Here is a 26,086-nt window from a genome sequence, read left to right on the forward strand (position 1 = left end):
GGCACGGTCTCCGGGGCTGCCTGGATGTCTATGGCTCGCGGTTCTGAAGCCAGAGTTGGCAGAAACACGGACAAAAAACCAAACCACAAAACCCCTTGCCTTACCACAGCTGGCTGATGAGTGAAGTCGTGGAAGGAAGGTTCTGCTCTTGCCCTTTTAAAATTCCAGTGCGGCACGCGCGCGCGCGCACACACACACACACACACACACACACACACACACACCGGTCGGCTCTTCCCACTCTCTGCCACGCTGCACCAGCGTCCCTCCCCAAGTCCTGATTCATGAACCGTGCCACCTTTGTCTCATTTTAAACTGTGCAGACTATTTTAATCCTTCCACCCCCACCGCAGATTTCCCCCTCCCTTCATCCTCTAGAAAGCTCTGAGGCAAGGCGCTCGCTAGGTGAGAGCGCGCTTCTCCCCATCCGCTCGGGTGGGCGAAATCCGGAGAAGCCCCTCTGCGGGACTCCGGCTGCGGGGCCGCTGCCCCAAACGCCGAGGCGGGCGCATGGGAAGCGCCTCGGGCCCTTTAAGGAGTCGCGCTCTCAGAAGTGCAGGCAGGGAGCCGCTAGCCGGCGTGGTCCGGCGGCCGGGTGGGGAAGTCCTGCCGCCCTCCCCTCCCCCGCTTCCGAGCCCTCGCGGGCCTGTGGGCCCAGCGCCCACCGCGCTCGGGCGGGCCATGCACCTGTGAACCATGTCCTCCTCCTACGCCAAGAACGGGACGGCGGACGGGCCGCATTCTCCCACCTCTCAGGTACCGCCCCTCCTCCGCCACCCCCCTCCTCGGCAGCCCCGGAGCGCCCCGCCCTCGTGCCCGGTGCTCGCTCGGGGGGGCCCCCAGTCCTGGGAGTCCGCGGCCTCTCTCCCCCACCCTCCTCCGCGTCCCTTTCTCCTCCCGCTCCTCCTCTTTCTCCTCCCCCTCTTTTTCCTCCTCTTTACCTCGTCCGGTCTCTGCGCTCCCGCTCCGGAGCCTGCAGCCTTCCCCAGCAGATGCCAGGGACTCAGACCCCGCGCCCCGAGAGTCTTTGTTAATGGATGTGGTGGGTGCTCGCGGGCTGCCTCTCTCGGGCATCTTTTCAGCTGTCGAGGATTGGAGTGGGCGGGTGGGGGGGGGGGGGCTGGATCTGGGGGCCGCCGAGGACACTCGGGTGCGGGCTCTGGGGGACCCCCGGGAGCTGGTCCAGGAGTGGACTGCAGCCGGGGGTGGCCGCCGGGGGTCCACGCTGTGGTCCTCACCCGATTCCCTCTGGCCCCCGTGTATCGAGTCCAGGTGGCCCGAGGCACCACGACCCGGAGGAGCAGGTTGAAAAGATCCGATGGCAGCACCACTTCGACCAGCTTCATCCTCAGACAGGTAGGAGGCAGGTGCGGGACGGAAGCGGGGGAGCAGGTTGGGCAGGAGGCCGGGCGCAGCCCCCACGTGCAGGATCCGGGGGTCGCGTCTCCGCGCGCGCCTCTTTCCGACCCGGGCAGGCGCCTCTGCTTCGAGCTTCTCGCTCTGCCTCCGGCTCGCAGAGTCTTCGGGTCCCGGCGCCTCAGATCCGCCCTGGGAAGTTAGTTTGTGCGTGTGGACCCAAATCAGCGGGGACCTGGCTTAGCACGGGGACACTGAATTTAAGACTGTAGTATTTCTGGTTGCATTTTCAGTGTGTGGGGAAACGTCTTTAAGCAGTGTATCTTGACTTTGGATAACCAAAGCTCGTGCTGCCGGGCACCTGGTTTGGTTCGGCGGAGAGTTAGGGGTCTCTTCTGTTTTGAATACTCTTCTTTGTCTAGGTCTTGGGAGGAGATCTCCGAGCTCTAGTCAAAAGAAGGACACTTTGAGCAGAAAGTTTGGTCTCCCTTTGGGACCGCTTCTTTGGTTCTCTAAATTAGGGAAAGAGTGCCAGATCTGTTTCAGTCTAAACGAGCAAAGGTCGGCACTCAGTTCCTGGGATCTGGGTGGTAACACACTTACTGTTTGTTTCTTAGTGGTTGTTTTTCTTCTGCATGGTTCCTGTGCGCGTTGTGTGTGCTGAAGATCGCAGGTTATGTGGAATACTTAGGTGCCTTTTATCCTGACCCAGGAAATTAGTCCTTAATTTTCCTTCTGTCCATGTGTTGTAAATAAAACCACCCCTACATAGCTGCTGGGTGCTAGGAAGATCATGCCAAAAAAGAAAAAAAAAAAAAGTGAGTCACCTTGATATCTTTTTGGAACAGAGCTGTCAAGGTGTGTGTGTTAGTGGTGACCTGGGGAGGACGTTGGTCATTGCACCAAGATGCTATTACCCCAGGCTCCACTGTGGACTGCTGGAGTGACCTTGGCAAGTTTTTTTCACTCTATGTCTAGGTCACTCGGAGCATTTAGCATCGTGAAATCTGTTTTTAACCTATGATAACAGCTTTGCTGTGTTTCTTTAGAGATTATCTCATCAATTTGAACAGGTTATCCACAATGACTGGGCGTTAGACTCAAAATTGGACTCAAACCCTTCCTAAATGGTCCATAAAGCATAATTAGATATTATGTAGATATTGATTTTATGCATTGGCAAAAATTGTTACTACTTTAATTCATTGAGCACTAAGATGTGCATTATTAAAATGAATATATTTTGGATTCTGAATTAATTCTAAAAGTACATTCCATTCCCTTTGCTGTGCTTAGATTTCTTACATGTTTGATAAGGCAAAGACATTCTTCGTCTTTAAAAAGATTGTTTTAGTTATGACAGATCTTATTCTTGTTTATTTGCTAGGTACCTATTTTTGGTAGTGTTTTATTGTTGCAAAATTCTTAGAATTACCAATTATACAGCAGCATTCGACTAAATGCTTTTGAATTCATCTACACCATCACTTCACTAATGCTTTATTTTACTAAGTACAAAGAAAATAATCAATATTCTTTCTAATTCTATTCTGTCCTCAATTTGCTCCAATAAATGATTAAATGAGATAATACATGTATAAGTTCTTCTTTAGTATGCTGGTATATGTTGCCATAAAAATATGAAAAGTATTGCATGGTACAATAAATAATTTTGGGAGTAATTGAAACCAATGCAGAGTTTTAGAACAAACATTATTTCATAAGTCTTTCCGATACTGGGATTTGTTAATTTGATAAAATTGTCCCATTTAAGTTGAGGAATTGGTTGTGATTATATCACATACAAAATCTTCCCATATTTTTTTCTGCAAAAATACATAATTTTTAAGCACTTACAGTTCAGTAAACCTCTTACACATGATCTCATCTCAATGGTGTAACACAGATTTCTATAAGAGCTACAATAAAAATAACTGAGGGATTTTAATTTCTTTGAGAAGGTTTAAAAATTATTGCAAATGATGTTTAACAATGTATTTTTGAAATAAAACTGAACAGTTTTTACCCAAATGTCAAAAAAAAATTAAAGCACAACAGCTCTTTGTGTTATTAGAGCTTCATTATTTGTTAAATGACCAGTGATTTATTATTTTTGAATTCTTGATGCATCAGAGTGCTGGAATTTTATGGTGATATTTCCCAGTCTGTGCGATGCTTTTGCATGTGAAGAAGATAGTGACCATACCAATAAAAATAGTGCTGCTAATTTCTCTGTCATATTATTTACAAATACATGGGAAGGAAACTTTCACCAAAAGAAAAAAAATGATTTGTCAAATCAGGTTGATAAGACTGGGCTGGTGGTAAAGAGCAGAGGACAGTTAGCAAACTCACGGAATAAAACAATGTCTATTCTTTGAGCTGGTGCAAATGCTAGTGTTCTGTGTGTATACATGCACAGATGTATATATGTGCACATCCCTGCACATGCACACATGTGAGTTGGCCTGACGACAAGCGGTGAGAAAGAGAGCCTGCCTCTGAGGACGGCGCTCAAAGTCCCTCAGGCATTCTTGACCTTGTTTCCTGATTTACTAGATTGCTGGCCTCCACAGTTTAGGAGAGATGGAGGTTTTGGAATGAATCCAGAAAGCAACTAAGTGGTTTCTTTGAGGAAAGGTGAGAAGATTTGGTATTTTGCCAGTGAAAGGAGAGAGAGGTACAGGTGACCCAGTAATGATCTTCAAACCAAGGTGGTCTTTGGAAGTGATATGGATTGTTCTCTGTCTTCATTGAGGATGAAACTCAAGAACTGGCTACAATTAGAAAGAAATGAGGTTTTATAGTAAGACTTTCCTAAGACTGTTGCTGTCATTGGAATAGCTTTCCAGGGGAGGCTGTGAAACTTTTTCCCAGGAGATTACTTATGACAGGCTGTTTAAGAATGAATTATTTATTCATATTTTATATTCTAAGGAAATGCTTATTAAACATTTGCTATGTGCCCAGCAGTCTGCTAGATACTATGAAGGAGGAATGAAAAAGATGAATGGGGCATAGACCCCATACCTAAAGGATTTTAATAGTCTAGTTATGGAGACATAGATGTATAGAAAGAAACTATTTATGTATAGCATAGTGTATGGCAGCAATATTGCAAGGAATGAGGGCATGTCCAAAATGTCTACACATGCTGATTGCTGAAATGCCCGTGGGTGTCACTCACTGAACATATAGTTTGTGTGGTGGAGCAGTCCAGGTTTCTCCCCACTGGGGTTTAAAGAGAAAATCTGATCAGAGTGGGATTGGTTTGTTGACCTGTCCTTGTTAAGTCTGCCCTGATGGGGACTGCAAAGTCTCAGAAAACCTGACTCCTACCAGCCTCATCTTGAGCCCAGAGCTCTCAATTCTGGACACACCACCTTCCTGCCTGTCCCAGGCCTTTTGCACATGCTGAGACCGCTCTTTGAAGGGTTCTTGCTCTTCCCTCTGCCTGGTTCACTTTTAATCTTCCTTGCGATGTAACTTGAGTCATCATTCTTGTTCTAACCTCTTTGATGAGGTCAATTCCCTAATCATGCACCTCATCCCAGAGAGCATTATGCACATTCTCAGTGGTACTGCCACTATTATAATTTAGCATGTAATTAGATTTCTCTGTTAATGTCACTCTCCCTATCTAGATAATAAGTTCCACTTGGGCGGGGACATGATTGGTTTGGTCTCCTTTATACCCTCATCATTTAGTGTAGCAGATATTCAGTAAATACAGGGGTAGCCATGGTCGTATGGAGAATAATACAATAATTAATAAATAATACAAGAATAAGCTCTGTGTTTTGCATTCTCACAACTGTAACCTAACTTTTGACCACCTCTCTATTCATTGGAATGAATGAAGGAATAGATGGATAAAGGAATAGTTTGGTATATTTTAGGCATGGAGTTATGCTTCCACATTAAACTTTTTGCTTAATGGTGAAAAATTGCTTTCTAACAAACCTTTGCAAAGTTTGCAGGGGTGTGCAAGGTTTTGGCGTCTGTGCACCACAGTGGAAGAAGAAGAGTTGTCTTGGGCTACACATTAAATATATTGTAATACATAATCACAAAAAAAAATCTCATAATGTTTTAAGTACATTTACAGTTCTCTGTTGGGCCACATTCATAGCTATCCTGGACCACATGCAGCCTGTGGTTTGACACCCCTGGTAGTGGCTTAAAGCAACACTTTTTAAAAAAAGTTTCTGTATGCTGACTAGACATTTCTGCTTTATATGATTTTACCTGGGCACTGGCTGGCTGATAGGACTAAAATATCATTTGCTCATGTGGTTGGGCAGCTGGTGCTGGCTGCTGGCTGAGAGCTGATCTAGAGCTTTTGGCAGGGGGCTCAGTTTTTCTCTACCTGTGTGTTTGCTTAAGCTCCAAGGTGGCTGGGTTCCTAGAAGGAGCATCACCAGAAGTGAAGGCTGAAGCTACAGATTTGGGAGGATCTAGTATCAAAAGGTATCTGACACTACTTCCGTTCCAATCTCTAAGTCAAAACAGACCAGAGGGCCAGCCTAGTTTCAAAAGGAGGGTGAGTAGACTCTATATTTTGATGGAGTAGAGAAAGGTCACCTTATGAAAGAGCATGAAGAATGGAAGATATTGCTGCAGACATCTTTGGAACCATCTGTCTTTGAGCAAGGAACCTTGTTTTTTTTGTTTAAGGTATGCTAATCCAATGATCATTACAATAATTCAGTGAACCCACACTGTACTTAGAGATCTACTAAGTTGATACTATAACCAAACAGGCTGGCAAAAAAAATCCTTTGGGTTGTAATTTGAACACTGATTATAGACACCTTTTTCTGATGAAATGCAAAGTTTTCCCAAGTGAAATGCAAATTCATCAAGACAAGGTGGATATACTCTGTGCCTGGCTCTAAGAATAATCATATGCGTAGAGACATATATATGCAAAATTTATCCATAAACTTAGACTCACAGAATTTTAGAACAGGAGGAGGTTGCAGAGGGTAAGTGCTTCAATTTCCTGTTTTCAGATAAATAAAACAGAAACCAAAGGACATAAAGGCCTTACCAAAGTCACACCAATTGATAGTGAGACAGTCTCAGATTCTATGGTTTTTCCACCACAACATTATCATCTCTGAAGAATCAAGGCAGACAAACTAACACACATCCATGTGGACACAGGAAAGGACATATGGAGCTTATTCCTTGTAGGTCCTAGAGGTATTCTTAATTTATATGTTATTGTGAAGAACAAAGCAACAACCAGAGGATCTGGAGACAGGAGTTTGTTTTCACAATTTAACATGGGATGGAATTTTTGTTTGGATTGTTCATGGTTACATGGAGGCTTTACTGTTTGTTTGTCCTGGTGTGTTTATTTACCAGCCACTGTTCTACCCAGAGTCTAACCAAGAAGCAAAACTACTTGAGTTTTTAAAACTGAGGGACTTAAATGTAGAGACATGGTTAAACAGGTGATGAGACAGAGAAGCTAAACCTAGATGTTGGCAATAGAGAGGAGCCACTATCACCTCTAGGCTAGAAGGACAAGGAGAAGAAACTGTTATAGGAGCCCAGGGGCCAGAATCACCTGGTAGATGCTGGAATCACTGGGGTACTGTTTTGCAGGAGCAAGAGACACACAGGATATTACTTCACACCTGTCAGAATGGCTGTTATCAAAAAGACAAGAAATAACAAGCGCTGGTGAGGATGTGGAGAAAAGGGAACACTTGTGCACTGCTGGTGGGAATTTACATTGGTACAGCCATTATGGAAAGCAGTGTGGAGGTGCCTCAAGAAATTAAAAATAGAACTACCATATGATCCAGCAATTACACTTCTGGAAACAAAAATACGACTAACTCAAAAAGATGTCAGGGAATTAAGAAGTACAAATAGGTAGTTACAGAACAGCCATGAGAATATAAAGTACAGTATAGGAAATGGAGTAGACAAAGGACCTACCCATGTTCATGGACATGAACAATGGTGTGGGGATTGCCTGAGGAAGTGGGGGGTACTGGATGCAGGGGGGCAAAAGGGGAAAAATTGGGACTACTGTAATAGCATAATCAATAAAACATTTTTTAAAAAAGAAAAGCTATCTGCACCCTTATGTTCATTGCAGCATTATTCACAATAGCCAACATAAGGAGACAACCGAAGTGTCCATGGATGGATGAATGGATGAAGAAATTGTGGTGTATATGTTGTGGAATATTAGCCATTAGAAGAAGGAAATCTTGCCATTTGTGACAACAATATGGGTGGACCTTGAGGTCATTATGCTAAATGAAATAAGCCAGATAGAGAAAGACAAATACCATATGACCTCATCTTTATGTGGATCTAAAAATAAAAAACAAACGCCACCCTCAACTCCCCCTGCAACCCCAAGCTTATAGATACAGAGACCTGATTGGTGGTTACCAGAGGTAGGGATGGGTGAAATAGGTGAAGTGGATCAGAAGATAGAAACTTCAGCCAATTATAAAATAAATAAATCCTGAGGATGTAATATACAGCATGGTGACTACAGTTAATAAATAATACTGTTTCAAATATTTGCAACTTGCAAGTAGAGTTGATCTTAAAAGTTCTCATCACAAGAAAAAAATTGTATCTATGAATGGTGATGGATATTAACTAGACTTGTGGTGATAATTTTGCAATATACACAAATACCAAATCATTATGTTGTACACCTGAAAGTAATATAAGGATATCGGTCAGTTATATCTCAATTAAAAGACAGAGTGAGAGACACACAGAAGAAATGCAGCCTCTGTCAAAGGAGCCACTTGAGGTGGAGAGAATGGGAGGGAGACTGGCTTCTTGCTTTTTTCCGCCCTCAACCCACACCCTCGCTCCCCCAGCCCCACAGAGAGCCTTCCATTGGCTGAGCATAGGTACGTGGAAGCCAGCTAACATGGGAGCCTGGGAAACAGCCCACCAGCCTAGGCCCCTCTGAGATAGAAAGCACAGCAGGGAAAGGAGAGGAATAAATCTAAGGGAAACAGGCCAGGACTGGCACAGCCATTTATTACATTTTAGTTGCATGGAAGACAATAATGAATCGTTTTCCACCAGCAAAACTGAAAGTTTTTATTTGACCTGCAAGTAGAACTTCCTTGCTAAATGGTATAATCCAATTACAACAAACTTTAAGGAAAATACCCGTTTATACCCGTTTCCTTTCTGAATTTTCTCAGTAATGCATCTCCCAAATTGAGATCTGATAGAGCAAGAAAGAACTCTGCCTCTCGTGGCAAATTCTTGCTCTTGGCTTTGAATAAGTGGAGCTGAATTGATCAAGCTCCTGACTGACAAATCTAATTATTGGGCAGCGAACCAGTTAACCAGTAATTTTTGCTTTTCTCCAAGTCCCTGTTTTTGGCACACAGAATTCCCTAAATGTTATTTTTGTCCAAGAAAAAGCTCCATCCGTTTAGGATGGTGACATTTTATTGAAACTTAGATAAATTCTGATTTGAATCTTGATCTCTCTAGAAAGTCATAGGGTGCTGTGTGGAAACAAGCTGAGAATGCCTTTGGCTTTGCTGTGCTCTCCCCTTAATGCTGCATGTGCAGATCAAGGAGCAGAGACTGCTCCTTATTGAGGGACAGAGCAAAGGTGGAGCTGAGAGAATGTAGTTTTAGTCAAACCTTGTGGAGTGGTTAGTTGTGGAAACTGGTATCCTCAGTCCTGGTGAGTCTACTAACTCAATGGGGTTAGGTGGGTCCAGCAAAGCTAGGTCCGACCCATCTTTTCTGGCTGAGGCCATGGCATCATCAAGCTCATCATCTTCCTCTGAGTTTGGTCTGTTCTTGGTCTCATTTCTGCAGTTCAGACTCAGAAGAAAGCGTAAACCCTAACCAGGGCAAGTGGGCTTGCAAGTCACCCAGACTCACTGATGACTTGGAACCATCCACAGATGTGGGGAGTGGGCAGGAGGCCCCGTTTCTCTCTGTAGCTCTCTGTGTTTGGCCTCTGCATGCTTTTTAAGCAACATTTTGAAATGAAGTTCTTCCTAGGACCACAAGCAGTCCCACTCTCTGCTTGCTCCCTCTTTGCTGGACCTTCCTTCCCAGGAGCAATGTGTTTACTCAGAAACATAGATCCTCTGAGTTCTGCAGGCAGAGCCTGTGGATGTTTTCACTTCCTAGGAACCCAGGTGTTGACCAGTATTCTCGCTGTGGGCTAAGCAGAGCACTGCCTTAAACATCTGCAATCGACTCTCTTTAGAATGCCTCTCCAGATTAGAAATCATGAAATTAGTAAGTCTCAAGAAGAGGTAGGCTTTTATTTTCAAAGCACCCCCATAAACACACACTCTGACTTAAGCACCTGCCTTCACAGTTACAGGCTCTCATACTTCATGAACCAGGAACACGTTCAGGTAAAATTCCGCACTCTGTCCTAGAAAGAAGGTAAGTTACAGACTACAGAGCAAAGCATCATGAATTTTACATGGATGTAACCATGTGAACTGGGGCAAGGAGAGAGTGTAGGATTAGAACTAGAAGCCTGAATTAATGAAAGGGCTAAATCAGAGATTCAGTTTTAGGGGAGTACTTGTATTGCTTTCGAGGAAATAGTGATAAGCTGTGTGCTATGGCAGCCAGTTTCCCAAAATAGATGAGGCTGATGCACGATCAACACCTGGCCTGTGCATAGGTCAAGATTTGAAATTCCTTGAAGGTAGTTCTTATTTTAACCAGTGTAGACATGCCCCTCTGCACACTTTGCTATTTTCTTTAACATATCCTTTCTTATTACACAGAGCACAGGTAAATTACTTGAATTGAAGGGATGGCATTCAGCACTTGCTCTTTATAGCTACTGAAAGCATTAGGAGAGAGGAACTATAAAACTTAGGCTACACATGACTAGATCTTTCTGATCATTTTACTGCAATCATTTGGATGACAAACCATTCCTATTTTATTCTTCATTTTATGTTTTATTCTGTTGCTGGAGTATCTTTGTCCAGGGTGGCAATTTAATTGCTATAGTACACAGGTGGCAAACACTAGGCCTGCGGGCCGAATCCGGCCCTCCACCTTGTTTTATCTGGCAGCAGCGCCAAGCGCTTTGCCCCTAGTTAAGGAGTAGTGACATTTATACAGTCCTAAAATTACATTTGGCCTTTGAAGGCAACCATGAGGCTATGTGGCCCCCAGTGAAATGAGTTTGACACCCCTGCTATAGTAGTAATCTTGAAAAGAATCTGCATTTTTCCTGGTTATCAGAATCACTAGAAATGGTAAAGTTTTGCAGTGTCCACTGTGTTTGAATATTATATTAATTATTTTTAAATTAGGGAAAAATTTTTAGGAATTTTTTTTTAATACAGGAAAGACCAGCAGTAATGGAAGTGCGTAGTAATTTATGTAGATGAATTTATCATACTCTCCTACTTTCTTCTCAAATGGCCTAGTGCCAGTGTTAACAACTCATATGCTGATTGTGTTTCCAAGTCAGGTGGGTAAAATAATCACTGTGAGTGCTCTGCAGGCATGATTTCTTATTGGCCTCATTGTGTGTGTATGTATGTGTGTGCGTGTAACAGAAAGGGGGAAGTCATTCAGGAATCCCAAGGCTGTATTCTGTTACCACCATGACCCAATTTTAGATCACTTTCATCACCCCAGAAGAAAGCTTGTACCCATTAGCAGGCATTTCCCATCCTTCTCCCTACCCCAGCCCTAGGCAACCCTTAATCTACTCTCTGTGACTATAGATTTGCCTGTTTGGACATTTCATGTAACTGGCGTCATACAATAACTTAAGAACTTTGTGACTGCCTCCATAGTTTTTCATTGACATGTTCTCCACACCAGCTGAGGGTTCCCAGTTGGAGCCCCTGGCCTAGATATGCAGATGTTGGCCTGTGGGTGGAAAGGGACTTGTATCAAGCCCACATCCCAGATGGCTTTTCAAGTGACGGTGTTGAATGGGGTATCTCATGTTTACATTTATTTTGGAGCTACAGTCTTAGGTAGTTTTTAGCAGAATTTTTAACCTGCATGGAAATCGCACCCCTGATGTTGTCCTCCTCGTTCTTAGTATTGAACAAAACTGAGTGGCTCTCATCTATAAGAGAGGACATTATGGGATGAGAAGGAACAGGATTACTGCAATCTGTCAGAACAACATGAGTGCTTACTGCCATCATTTTCAGTAACTTTTAGTAATAGGAATGTCTTGGGTACTTATAATTCAAAATATTTCCCATCTTTTATCTAGATCTTCATAATAATTCAGCTTTGGTAATTATATTTCTTCCTTGAGAGATGCAGTTCAGAAGAAAGCAGAATGCTTGACTCTTAAGCTAAGTACAACATTTATGGGAATTATTGGGCACATAGAACTGTACTCTCTACGTGGCAGGTGCCACTCAATTATGTTTGAGCACTTCCCTGGGGGACAGAAGTCAATTATCAACACAGTCCTGTGGCAGAGAAATAGGTCAGCTGCAAACTTTCTCTGCTGATTTCAGAAAGATTGAGGAGTGATTTAGTTTGGAGGATTTTTTTATTCTTTTTGTCTCATGTAGTAGGGAGACCTTGAAGTAGCGAAGGCTCAGTGTTTCATTCGGTCTTGACTGTTGTGCTTACTTACTTCCATGTAACATAAATATTTCTTTTAATCTGTAATACAGACAGAAACTAAACCAAATAATATCTTTTTAAAAACTGTGTCAAATATACATTGTAAGAGTAATAATGTGTACCGTGGTTATTGTTATTATTTTATTGCTATTTCTACATGATAGTGATGCTCAGGGCTTAGGCTAACCCAATAAAATGTAAATTTCATGTTTCTAAGTATTTTGTTTACTTAATACTTCTATGTACAAAGACTTAATTGCAAAAAAGGAAGGACAATGGTATTTTTTAAAAATTATGCTTTTTTATATTGTGGTAAAATACACATAATCTTAATTTTATCATTTTAGTCATTTTAAGTGTATAATTTAGTGACATTAAGTATATTCACTGATGTTATTTTTTAAATGAGTGTGGCAGGTTATTTAAAAAGTACAAGCAGACAAAACTTAAATATGTCTGACTTACAAATATGCTAAAAATACCCACCATTATCCAGGCCTCCTACCACAACTGTGGCCTTGTTTAAAGCAACAGAAACAACAGAAAACAGGCCTTGGAGTGTTCACCAAACCATGGGCCCCCACGCTGAGAAGAACCAGGAAGCACTGCGGAAGCTGAGCAGACCCTCGGGGTGGGCATGGGAAGTTAGGGCTGGGGCGGGACCCTGCTCAGGGTGGTGCCCTGCCCCAGAATTCCTGCTTCCCCACCCCGAACACTTCTCTTCTTCCTCCACTGTCTGAAATCCGAACAGTTTTAAGATGATTTGGGTTACTGAGCAGCCTATTTTTAAAATGTGAATGCTCCCAGGAGTCTTAAGGGGTGCTAGTCATTCATACATTATTGTCATTTGACTCACTGCTCACAGATATGCTCATCTTCCCGTCTCACAAAAGCCCAGCACAACAAAGCAGAGGTGCTCCCCCAGAAAGGCCCTGGGGTCTCTGGGGCAGTGTGTCCTTCCACACAGTGTCCTCCCCTCACTTCTCTATCCAAGATCCTACCCTTTCCCCTCCATTCTTCTCCCCAACCCCACCATCATGCCACTCCTTCTCCTGGAAGAGGTCTCACCATTTCCATGTGATGATGATCTTTCTATCCATCAAACCCCTCTAGCATCTTCTCCCCTGTGAAGCTCTGTAATACGGCTCCAGATCTTTTTCTCTGGCACTCCCTGACATCCTGTTTTGACTGTTAACCTGTTAAATTCTCCCTGGTGTAACCTGGAGGTCCCCATGACTCATTGGCCTGGACGTTGTTTCTAACATGTCTTGTGGGACAAGAGCAAAGAGGAACAAAAGAAAAAGTTATAAGGGATCAACATTAATAATCCCCATTTTGCTTGTTCATCTTGCTTAACGGTCGTCATAGGAACTCAACACCTTGCTTACTTTCTGTGAATCTGCAGGGTGCTCATTACTCTGTCCCTCACTGATTTCTGCTGCCACAAGCCTTTGGAGAAGGCTTCTCCTGCTCCAGTTGCTCTGCCTTTGTGAAAACACTACTTCCTTCCAACTGAGAAGCTGTTTCTCAGTCAAAACCTAGAAGGTGGCAAAGGGCACCATGTTCTCAGCTTCTCCGTTCAAGCTGTATTCCAGACTTTCTCCACTCTGGGTCTCTTTCTGTCCCCCGGGCCCTTGGGTAGTACCTCCTGTGCCCTGCATCTTGCAGACTGCCTTGAAAAGCCAGACTTGTGTGCTATCAGCCCACACCTCTCTTTGTAGGGTTACACTGGGGGACAGACCTCATTCTGCCTCTGCCCGGGACTGTCCACAAGACTCAATTCTAGCAATGACTCAAATATAAGTTGACCTACACAAATTGATGTAGACAATGATAAACTTTAAATCCCTTTTAACCTCAGCTGCAACATACTCTTAATAATTTATGCTTTTTTCTTGATTTTTGCTTTACCAATTTGCACTGGAAACCATGGTGTTGAAGAAGTAAGAGGAAAGGGAAAGGTGATGGAGCCGAAGTGCTTTGGGAGTTAGTGTGGGCCTGGGTGGGGTGTCAGAATGGGACCTTGGACAGATGGAGGGCACTGGATGCCTGGGGAGAAAAGACAGTGGTGGGTGGGAGTTGGTTTTAGAAAAGGTGGATGAGGATCAAACTTGGTCTTTTTCAGACTTTGTTCTGGAGCTGTGTTTGTTGGGAATCTTTCAGTGGCAAATAAACAGAAACTCAACACCAAGTTGAGTTGCTAAGGCAAAATACTGAATTATTGGCTGATGCAAGTGAAAAATCCTGGAGCAGGTCTGGCTGACTTCAGATGTGGCCCATTCTGTGAATTCATGACTTCATTGGGGTTTCTGTTCTCTCTCTCTCTCTCCCTTTCTCTCTCTGCAGTTCTTTTAATGTTGCCTAGCTCTTCTGTGCTCAGTTCTGTGTGCTGGCCTAGGTCTCAGGTTAGGACCTGTCATTGGCGGCAGCAGTGGCCACAATGGTTCAGGATCTCCCATTCATCTATTGCCCTGTCCATAGGAGGAGATATCCTCTCTCGTGGTGGCTCCAGCAGAACAAATAGTATTTTTGTTTGGTAGACATGCTGTCCTCCCCCTGCAGTGCACACACACACACACACGCACACACACACACACACACACCTTGAATCTTATTAGCCTGAAATGGCTCATGTATCAACACTGCAGCAGCCAAGGAACTGCCTGAAGCCAGTAGGTGGCCACTCTAGACAAGAGACCGAGGTCCCCACTGCCAAGGCTGAGAATGGGGAGGATCAGTTCCCTAAGGGAATTTTTGGGAGCTAGTGGTAGATGGAGGGGAATATGGTTATTGTAGAGGTAGTTAGCCAGATATTGACTCAGAGAAGGCCCCTCAAGCAGAGCCAGGCAAGGTAATGGGGATTTCTTCCTTCTCTTGCTCCTTCTTCATTGTGTAACATGTTTCACCTGGTTTGTGGGTTAAGTAGGAATTTTCAAAAAATTGTGGTAAAATACATATAAGACAAAATTTACCATTTTAACCATTTTTTTAGTGAATAGTTCAGTGACACTGAACATTCACATTGTTGTGCTCTCATCACTACCATCTATTCTAGATCTAATTTTGTAGGCTCATATGGGAGTCTGACTTTCTATTGTAATATTGTTTCTTAGTAAGAAAATATGTATCAAGTCTCAAATAACTGTCTAAACAATGGGTTTCTGGGATACTACCCAAGTATTAATATAAGAGTGACTACCTGAATTAATATTTCTCAGGGCCTCTGTTTTCCTGCCTGTAAAATGGGGGTTTGAGTGGGGTGGGCTCGGTGACCTCTGAGATTCATTCAAGCTCTAGTATTATAGCACTTTATGTCTGTGTCCACAGATGTGTGTGGTCAATGCATTTGTCTTAGAAAACACTGTTCTGTAGTGTTTTTGGGAGTCCTGTGACATGTAGCTGCTGAGATGAACTCATAAAACATAGAGTTATCAAAACTTATTGGAAGTATTAGATGAAGACATTCTTTTAAGAATGTAGCAAAGAGTTGATGTGGAGAAGTTCACAAGAGGAAAGCTAATTTGGATGGAGCTGGAAGTTATAACTCTTTCAGGCATATGCACACAGAATGAAAGGATATGCAAAGTATAGAGTGGGTTGTCAAGAATGAAGTATTTGTGAAATGTGGCGAGATGGTTCTCAGACTCTCATCCTGGAAGCTATTAAGAGGAAGTCGCTGAGGAGTAGTGTGGCTCCTGCTGTTAAGATTATTAAAGCCACCAGGAAGAGCAAGGAGCTAATGGGGCTTTACATCTATAATAAGAATAACAAAAGTTGCCAGATTGAAACTTTGCTCTAGGTGAGTAGAACCACAAGATTGATTTTCATTGTTTGAAAGCATTGCATTAAGAGCTTTCAGTACTGACTTTTCTGCTTATCCCTGGTTTCTCGAGACATGATATTTTGCATAGGTAGTTCATCATGGCTCCCTGTATTCTAGTATGTGAGGCAGGGATTTCTGTTTTTAAGTGAAATTAAGTGGTGGGCTCTGGGGCATCTGTTTACAACACACCTTGTGTGTTCAGGTTGCCTTGGGTAAGCTGGTGCATTTGACTGTTTTTCTTTTCACCCCTCTTTCAGTCAGCGAAACATGCTCCTTACTTATTATTTACAAAAGCATTTATATACTGCTTTGTTCTGGACATGGTTTAAGTTCCTTGTGTGTTATCACAAATGAATAACGTGAACCAAAGGGAAAATAAAGAGTAAGACAATGTACTGAAAGCACAGAATGTGTGCCAATGAAATCCTAGCTACTTGCTCATTGGGGGCCTCAAGTTTATCTCTGAAGCTTCTAGGAACTACCCAGAGAGGACAGCAGGAGCATTTACAGGCTTTACAAAGTCCAAAGATAAAAGGAAAAGTACAAATACTTTCCACACTGAGACTAGACAGAAGTTTCTCCCATGTTCTCATAAAGTTGACACTATGTAAGGCATCAAATGAAACCTTATCATAATTCTGGAGTTATTTCTTACAATATCATTCAGTATATAGATAATATCCCTCATCATGCTGGAGTACAGTGCAATAAAAGCAATTACTGGGAGTCATTGCAATATGGTCCACAGACATCTGTGATTCTTAACCTGCATATTAGAATCACTGGGGCAGTATAAAAAGTCCCCATGCCCAGGCCATGTAGCCTAGTTAAATCAGAATTTATGGGGCATGGGGGAGACGCAGGCATCAGTATTTCCCAAACTCCCCAGGTGATGGATGTGGTTCTCTGGTGTCCTGTAATGCAGAGAGAGATTTTAGAACAGCTGTTTTCAACCAGGATGTATTAATCAGGATAGGTTAGGTGATGGTACGATAATCAAACTTCCACAAAACAACAGCAATAACAACAACAGCCTATTTTGCACTCACAGTTCAAGTATCTCCTGAATTAGCTTGGGGCTTGTCCTCTGTTATTCTCACTCCAATAGAGCAGCCGCTATCTGGAACATTTCTGCTTGCTGCCTAAAAGGGAATGAGACCCATGGAGTATCATACATTGCCTGTTGAAGCTGCATGAGTATATGCTGAGCTGCTGTAACACTGAAGCTAAAAGATACAGTGTATACTTCTGTCACTTAACAGTCCAGAGGTAGGTGGGCGAGAGGAGGAGGAGGAGGAGAGAGAAACATTGATATGAGAGGGAAAGAAACATCAATGTGTGAGAGAAACATTGATAGGTTGCCTTCCATACACACCTGGTCCAGGGATTGAACCCACAACCTAGGTATGTTCCCTGACCAGGAATTGAACCCACAGCCTTTCAGCTATGGGATGGTGCTCCAACCAACTGAGCCACACTGGCCAGGGCCCCAGATACTGTTCTTCACAGCAGAACTTCGGAATGGTACTAAAATGATGGATCTGAATAATTCTTCCAGCCAGTTCTATCTCAAAAAGCCATCTCGAATCCACGCATTTCTCTCCATCTCTCCTGTTGCTTCTTTACTTCCTTCTCTGACCCACCACCATCTCTCTTCTGGTTTGCTGAGTTTCCCTGCCTCTATTCACCACTAGATCCAGTCTTCACACAACTTCCAGAGTTATCTTTTATTTTTATTTTCTTATTTTTATTTTTTAATTTTTACAGAATATATTGGGGTGACATTGGTTAATAAAATTATGTAGGTTTCACTTGTACAATTCTATAATACATCATCTGTATATTGTATTGTGCATTTACCACCCCACATCAAGTCTCCTTCCATCACGGTTTATACTCCCTTTATCCTCTTCTACTTCCCACCCCCCTTTCCCTTTAGTAATCACCATACTGTTGTCTGTCTCTAGGAGGATTTTTTTATTAAACCCTTCACCTTTTTCATCCAGACCCCAAAAAGCACTCCCCTCTGATGCTGTCAGTCTGTTTTACATATTTGAATCTGTTTCTATTTTGTTTATCTTATTTTGTTCATTAGATTCCACATATAAGTGAAATCATATGGTATTTGTGTTTCTCTGACTGGCTTGTTTCACTTAGTGTTATACTCTCCAGGTCCATCCATGCGTTTGCAGAAGGTAAGATTTCTTTCCTTTTCAGGGCCTAGTAGTATTCCATTGTGTTAAGGTACCAGAACTTCTTTATCCACCCATCTACTGACAGGCATTTAAGCTGCTTTCAAATCTTGGCTATTGTAAATAATACTATAGTGAATATAGTGGTGCATATGTTCTTTGAATCAGTGTTTTAAATTTCTTCAGATATATTTCCAGAAGTGGAATTGCTGAATCATAAGGCATTTCCATTTTTAATTTTTCAGAAAACTCCATACTGTTTTCCACGGTGGTTGCACCAATCTGCATTTCCACCAATAGTGCATGAGGGGTCCCTTTACTCTATATCCTTGCCAACACATTGTTTGTTGACTTATTGATGAAGGCCATTCTGACAGGTGTGAGATGTTATCTCATTGTGGTTTTAATGTTCATTTCTCTGATGATCAGTGATGTTGAGCATCTTTTCGTATATCTATTGGCCATCTGTATCTCCTCTTTGGAGAAGGGTCTAATTTTACCCATTTTTAAATTGGATTGTTTGTTTTATTGTTGTTAAGTTGTATAATTTCTTTCTAAATTTTGGTTACTAACCACTTAACAGAGGTATCATTGGCAAATACCTTCTCCCAATCGGTAGGTTGTCTTCATTTTGCCGATGGTTTCCTTTGTTTCCTTTGCTGTACAAAAACTTTTTAGTTTGATGTAATTCCACTTGTTTATTTTTTCTTTTGTTTCTCTTGCTTGAGGAGATAATCAGAAAAAAATATTGCTCTGAGAAATGCCTGAGGTTTTATTGCCTATGTCTTCTAGGACTTTTATGGATTCAAGTTTTATATTTAAGTCTTTCATTCATTAGAGTTTATTCTTGTGTGTGGTGGAAGAAGTTGGTCTAATTTCATTTTTTTTGCATGTATCAGTTCAATTTTCCCAATACCATTTATTGAATAGACTGTCTCTACCCCATTGTATTTTTTTGACTCCTTTGTCAAATATTAATTGACCATAAAGATGTGGGTTTATTTCTAGGCTCTCCATTCTGCTCCATTGATCTATATGTCTGTTTTTATGCTGGTACTATGCTGTTTTGATTACTATGGCTTTCTTGTATAGTTTAATATCTGGTAGTGAGATTCCTCTTCCTTTGTTCTTCTTCCTCAATATTGTTGTGACTATTTTGGGTCTTTTATGGTTCCATATAAATTTTCAGAGTATTTGTTCTAGTTCTGTGAAATATGCCATTGGTATCTCGATAGGAATTACACTGAATCTATAGAATTATTGGGGTAGTATGGATATGTAAATGATGTTAATTCTTCCTATCCATGAACATAATATATGCTTCCACTTATTTGTAGTTTCTTCAATTTATTTCTTTGGTATCTTATAATTTTCTGAGTACAGGTCTTTTACATCATTTGTTAAATTTATTCCTAGGTATTTTTTATTCAATAGTACATGGTGTTTTAGTTTCTATTTCTGATAGTTCATTTTTTGGATTTAAAAATGCCAGTGTTTGTTTTGTATCCTGCTACTTTACTGTATTCATTTATCAGTTCTAGGAGTTTTTTGGTAGGATCTTTAGGTTCTGTATAATGAAGTATCATGTCATCTGCAAATAATGACAGTTTTACCTCTTCCTTTTTGATTTGGATATATTTTATCTCTCCCTTTTGTCTGATTGCTGTGGCTAGGACTTCCAGTACTATGTTGAATAGGAGAGATGAAAGCGGACATCCCTGTCTTGCTCCTGATCTTAAGGGAAACACTTAGTTTTTGCCCATTAGTGTGATGTTGACTGTGGGCTTGTCATATGTGGCTGTTATTATGTTGAGGTATGTTCTATTTCCACTTTGCTGAGAATTTTTATCATAAATGACTGCTGGATTTTATCAAATGCTTTTCCTGCATCTATTGATATGCTCATGTGATTTTTATCCTTTATTTTGTTTATGTGGTGTATCACATTGATTTGTGGATATTGTATCAACCTTGCCTCTCTAGAATAAATCCCACTTGATCATGGTGTATAATCGTCTTAATATTTTTCTGAATCCAAGTTGCTAATATTTTGTTGAGGATTTCAGCATCGATGTTCATCAGTGTTATTGTCCTATACTTTTCTTTCTTTCTGGTGTCTTTATCTGATTTTGGAATTAGGATACTGCTGGCCTTGTAAAATGAGCTTGGGAGTCTTCCTTCCTCTTGAATTTTTTGGTAAAATTCACCTGTAAATCCATCTGGTCCAGGACTTTTGTTTGTTAGGAGTTGTTTGATTACTGCTTCAATTTCATTAGTTGCATCTGTTTATTGAGATTTTCTGATTCTTTCTGATTCAATATTTGAAGATGGTATGTTTCTCAGAATTTATCCATGTTGTTCAGATTATCTAATTTGTTGGCATATAGTTGTTTGTAATATTTTCTTATAATCCTTTGTATTTCTGTGGTGTCAGTTGTTGTTTCTCCTCTCTCATTTCTGATTATTTGTATTTGGGTCCTCTCTTTTTGATCTTGAATCTGGTTAAGAATTTATCAGTTTTGTGTATCTTTAAAAAACAACTTCTAGTTTAATTGACCTTTTGTGTTGTCTTTCTAGACTCCATTTCATTTATTTCTACTTTGATATTTATTATTTATTTTCTTCTACTTGCTTTGTTTATTGTTCTTTTTCCAGTTCCTTTAAATGAAAAGTTAGGTTGTTCGTTTGCAATTTTTCTCATTTCTTGAGGTAGGCCTGTAATGCTATGAATTTTCCTCTTAGGACTGCTTTTGCTGTGTCCTATAATTTTGGGTTGTCACCCAGTTCTCATTTTCATTTGTTTCAAGGTTGCCACCCAATTCTCATTTTCATTTGTTTCATGGTATTGATTGACTTCTTCCTTGATCTCATTGTTCATCCATTCATTTTTTAGTAACATGTTGTTTAGCCTCCATGTCTTGTGGTTTTCGGGGTTTTTTTTTTTTCATGTGATTAATTTCTACTTTCGTAGCATTGTGGTCAGAGAAGATGCTTGATATGATTTTAGTCTTCTTAATTTATCAAGACTTGTTTTGTGTTCTAACATGTGGTCTGTTCTTGAAAAGAATATATAGTTTGCTGCTTTGAGGTGAAATACTCTGAAGATATCAATTAAACCTATCTGATCGAGTGTGTCATTTAAGCCCCTGTTTCCTTGTTGATTTTCTGCCTGGAAGATCTATCCATCGATGTCAGTGGGGTGTTAAAATCTCCTACTATAACTATATTACTGTTGATCTCTCTCTTTATGCCCAAGATTTGCTTTATGTTTAGGTGGTCTTATCTTGGGTAAATAAATGTTTACAAGGGTTGTATCCTCTTGTTGGATTAATCCCTTCAGCATTTTGTAATGTCTTTCTTTGTCTTTTTTATGTCCTTTGTTTTGAAGTCTGTTTTGTCTGATGTAAGTATTGCTACCCTAGCTTTGCTTTTCGCTTCTATTTGCATGAAATATCTTTTTTCATCTGTTTACTTTTAGTTTGTGTTTAACTTTCATTCTGAGGTGTGTCTCTTATAGACAGCGTATATATGGTACTTGTTTTCTTATCCATTCTGCTACCCTATATCTTTTGATTGTAACATTTAAGCCATTTATATTTAAAGTGATTAGTAATAGGTACATGTTTATTGCCATTTTATTCTTTATAACTAAGTTCTGCTGCTGTTTAGTATTCTTTGTCATTATCATTGTCATCATCTTCATTTGTCTTCTTTGTCTTCTAAGAGTCTTTAACATTTCTTGGTGGTAATGAACTCCTTCAGCTTTTTCTCATTTGGAAGCTCTTTATTTCTCCTTCAATTTTAAATGATAGCCTTGCTGGATAAAGTAGCCTTGGTTGTAGTGGAGTCATCTTTTTACAAAGGAAATCATGTCATTTTTCTGTTTAGAACCCTCCTATAGATTTCAGTTGTGTTAAAACAGAATCTTAATTCTTATTGTGATCTACAAGGCTCTGTAATGATCCTGCTACTGCAAAACTCTCATATTTCATCTTTAACTCTTCTGTTTATTGCTCTGTGGTCTTTCTCCCACCCCATCCCTATATCTCTGGCCTTCTTTATGTTCTTTGGATCAGTCAGGATTAATTCCACCTCCAGGCCTTTGTAGTTCTGTTCGCTTATCCTGGAATGCTCTTTTCCCAGCTCTTTACATGGCTGGGCTCCTTCTCATTTTTCTTGTCTCAGCCTAAACGTCTCCTTCTTAGACAGACCTCCTCCAGCTGCCCATTTAAGGTAGACTCCTGTCTTCCCATATTGCTAGTACATTCCTTTACTATGAGAAGTCATCTTATTTATGTAGTTTTCTTTTTACTTATTCATTCTATCAATCCTCACTGGAATGTAAGCTTCCAAAAGGCAATTAACTTGTATATCCTTGTCACTGAACATTCCAGGAGAACAGAGTAGGCATCTGACACCTAATGAGTGTTTAATATTGATTGATAAATGGATAGAAATGACAGTGATTTTGTGATTTGTAGCTGGCTCAGAATCTGGGTATGATCTAGACTTTGTTGTCACTTAAGTGAGAAATCACGCTAAGGATAGAGTTGATGTTTTCCTTTAAAAACTGAGGTATCTAAGAAGGAAAGTTTCCTGGAAAGAAGGCTTAGAGGTGATCCAAGCAATGAGGTACCTCCTTGAAAATAAGTTTGGAGTTTACTCAAAATACACATGAATAGTGTGTATTCACTAGAATGAATACACACTAGTGTTCATGGACCTGTAGTTTCAAGCTCGAAGGCATAGCTGCAATGATTTGGGCTTGGAAAGACCATTAAAGCAGTAGTGGTCACATGCCACCTTAGCCCCTACCATGACACATCTAGGTTTAAGCAATTCCCTTCATAATCTACTTTCCAAAAAGACCTCATGACAAACTATATATCAATGGCACTGCCTTACAGGGTTGATGTCAGGGATGTTAGCTACAATTTGGTGAAGTACAGGTGAGCACTCTGTTTCATTTGGGTGTTCCATTCTGGATTTGCATCATGACAGATTCTGACTTAATAGAGGTCATCTGAGAGGCCTCTTGGTCATCAGCAACTGACCAGCACTTGGTCTCAGCTCTTAATCTCCTTGTGGCTGATGCTTTGGTCTGGTGCCTGGTGTTGGATGCCTGAATTCCTACAGATGAGAACCTTTTGTCCCAGACTCCCTTGGAGACAGCAGGACTCTTGGACTTTGGAATCTGAGCCAGAGTTAAGAAAGGGTGAGATGAGTGTCTGTGTGTATGGCTGAGGGGTGTAGGGCTCCATAGGAGTAAAGAAACAAGCCGATAGTTTGACCAGACCGGGGCGGGGGGGCGGGGAGGGGGAGGCTGTCACCGGCAGGCCAGAGGTCAAACGTGGGAAAATTGGGAAAATCAGCACAGCCAGTGGGAGTAAGTAAACACTGCCTGTGTCCCTCTCATCTGCTCTGCTCACACTCCACCGCAGTGCTCCTCCCTCCACTGCTTTTTCTGGAGAACTCCTACTCCTTTTCTTCACAATTGCATAAACGTCATATCCTCTGTAAAGTCTTCTCCAACACTTGCGGGCAGAATTAGTTTCCTCCTCCCTTAGTATATTTGGAGCACTTTCACACTGTTTAGAAATGATCTGTTTACAGGCATTTCCCATTACCAGTGGACAGCCCAAGCACTTGGTTCCCTCTTAATTTTCTTCAGAGAGGCGGAGCAGCAGAGCTGTTAACGGAACCAGCTCTGACTCGGGTGGGCAGGAGTGTGAGGACAGGCTCCATCGCTTTCTACTTGTGTGACCTTGGGCGAGTAACGTCATCCCTGGGGCTCATTCTCCTCCCCCACAGAATGGGGATAACAATACCTGCCTCATAGAGTGCTGTGAGAATGTTGAGAAATAAGATAATATATGTACTTCCTGGATGAAAATTATTTTATTTAAAAAGCACAACCTGCTGTTGCTGTTCTGCTTTTTAAGCAGGTTAGTGGCCATAATTTGTATCAGTACTGCTGCCTTCCATTTTTAGAGACTGGTGGAGAAGGCTGACATCTCAAAGCCTCTGCCAGCTCCTCTGCTGGAGGAATTCTAGAGGGATGCTAGTCAAATTGGTGATGATGATGGTGGCTGTACTGATGGTGGGGTTGAGATATTCGTGGTACCCGTGGTGGTGCTAGTGACAGTGGGGGTGTGGATGGGGTGGCGATGGTGAAGGTGGCTGGACGTGGTGGAGGTGACTATAGGGTGGTGCCGTGGAGGTGGAGATGATGGTGGTGATGGTGATGGTGATGGTGATGGTGATGGAGGTGGTAGTGGTGAGCTGGCGATGTAGTGGCGGTGGTGATGGTTGTCATGTTGGTGATGGTGATAGTGAGGGTGGAAGGTGGGGATGATAGCTGTGGTAGATCTGATGGTGGTAGCATTGGTAATTCTGAATATTTTGGGGAAAAGGTGGTTTCTGAGGCTTCCTCTGGGCTCTTCACCTATTGCTCAGCCTGCCAATTGGAATTCATGTTCCCCAGCCCTTGGACTGATGACCATACAGCTTTATCTTTTTTTTTTTGGTCTTCTGTCTATTTGCTTTATTCTGAACTCAGTGCCCTGAGCTCATGGGCTTACCTGGGGCTCTTCACCTGGCTCCTAGCCCTTGACTCACGCTAGTTTTGGAGGCAGTTTCCTGAATCTAGCATAGACTTCTAGCCCATCTGTGCCCACCTTCTAGTCCTAGAGCCCTGCCTCTTCTGGTCCTAGGTCCTTGCTCATCACCTGGGAGCCAGGGATATGTTCCCAGTAAACTTGTACTTTGAGTTGCTTGTCAAGTGAGAGATTTCAATGCTAGAGTAAGACATTTCTTACTAAAGGGAGTGCTCCAAGTTCTGAGAGCCCCCCTCTTGAAGCTGTTGAGGATGTGTTTCTTCAATCTGTTTTCCTGAGGGAAACAGCTGGCAGTAATGGAGGTTGGGCTTTCTTTTCAGCAATGACAGCAGATTGACATGTATGCTCACAACTGTCTTTTTTTATTCTCAAAATCTATCCTGATTTCCATACAGTTTTTATTATCCCACACTGTTCCAATCTCTTAACATCACCTCACTATTTGTTTATTTGTGTACTTAGCAATTAATTTGTTTACATTTCTATCTCAGCTTTTTCAAAATTCATAATAATTCCATTCTCCTGCCAACTTATGCCAAGCTTGGTGATGGCACTAGAATCTGGGGGTGGTGGCTACATTCTCACGTAAACATAGTAAAAACATGATTGCCAGCTGACTACACAGGGGAAGCAGCATTGAGCTCAAAAGCAGCCACTGCAAAGGAGAGGGCACTTCCAGGTATGCTGAATTTGGTGCAGGGGTTGGGGGGGAGAGGTGGGATAGGAGACTTTTGGAGGCTTTTGATAACAAGGAAAAAGGTCTCCTCCTTAAGGAAATCACTGTTTTGACATTGTGACATTTGCATTTTTTAATGGCTGACTGTCCTCTCAGCTCTCTGGACCTTATTGATTCTTTGCCAGTTGTAAAAAGCAGCTATGTATAGATTTCTTTCAAAGACCAGTAGCATTTGTGATATATTGCTCTCTGAGAGCATGTCTCTGTTGTTACATAAAAACCATTAAATTGGCACTAAATTCTGGTCTATCAGAAAGAGCACAATAATTACAGCAAAAACTCAAGTTCAAGGTATAGCTTTACCATTTCCTAGACCTGGAGTAAGTCATTTCACTTCTTTGAGTTTAGTTCCATCTTTGTAATATGGAGATAATAACTGCAGTGCCTTTATTGTAAGGTTTTTATAAGCCTGACTGAGATAATATCTGTGAAAAAAATGTTTATAAGAGTTTACTATTGTATTTTTATATTTAACTTACAACACTTACCTTAGGAATACCTTTACCTGGGAAGTTTGCTGCTTAGGAAAATTAATATAAATAGCACAGATATTTGTGAATATCATTACATTTTGAAACTACTCTGCATATAAAATCATCCTAACGTATAACATTTATTAAGCCATCCTAGCCATGGTGACTTTCTCAAGTTGTCTTAGAACTGTGAAATGAGAGACTGGAGGCCGACAGTCTCCAGATTTTGCCTCCACACTGTGCTCTCACAGGCTGGAGTGACTGTCCCCATTCCTGCCTGCTGT

General features: G+C 41.6%; 1 protein-coding gene across 2 annotated transcripts in view; it reads left to right on the top strand.

Annotated features, from left to right (window-relative positions):
- The first annotated feature begins 951 nt into the window (after positions 1-951).
- CACNB4 (calcium voltage-gated channel auxiliary subunit beta 4) overlaps positions 952-26,086 on the top strand; it is a 235,307-nt gene continuing 210,172 nt past the window's right edge. For both annotated transcript variants that reach the window (XM_045821650.1, XM_045821840.1), the window contains exons 1-2: positions 952-1,042; positions 1,273-1,356. In XM_045821650.1, coding sequence (XP_045677606.1) covers positions 1,034-1,042; positions 1,273-1,356 — 93 coding nt within the window. In that variant the 5' untranslated portion in view covers positions 952-1,033. The remainder of the gene's footprint in view (positions 1,043-1,272; positions 1,357-26,086) is intronic.

This window comes from Phyllostomus hastatus, unplaced genomic scaffold, assembly GCF_019186645.2.
Source record: "Phyllostomus hastatus isolate PE091 unplaced genomic scaffold, TTU_PhHast_1.1 phas_contig_1, whole genome shotgun sequence".
In the NCBI taxonomy this organism is placed as follows: Eukaryota; Metazoa; Chordata; class Mammalia; order Chiroptera; family Phyllostomidae; genus Phyllostomus; species Phyllostomus hastatus.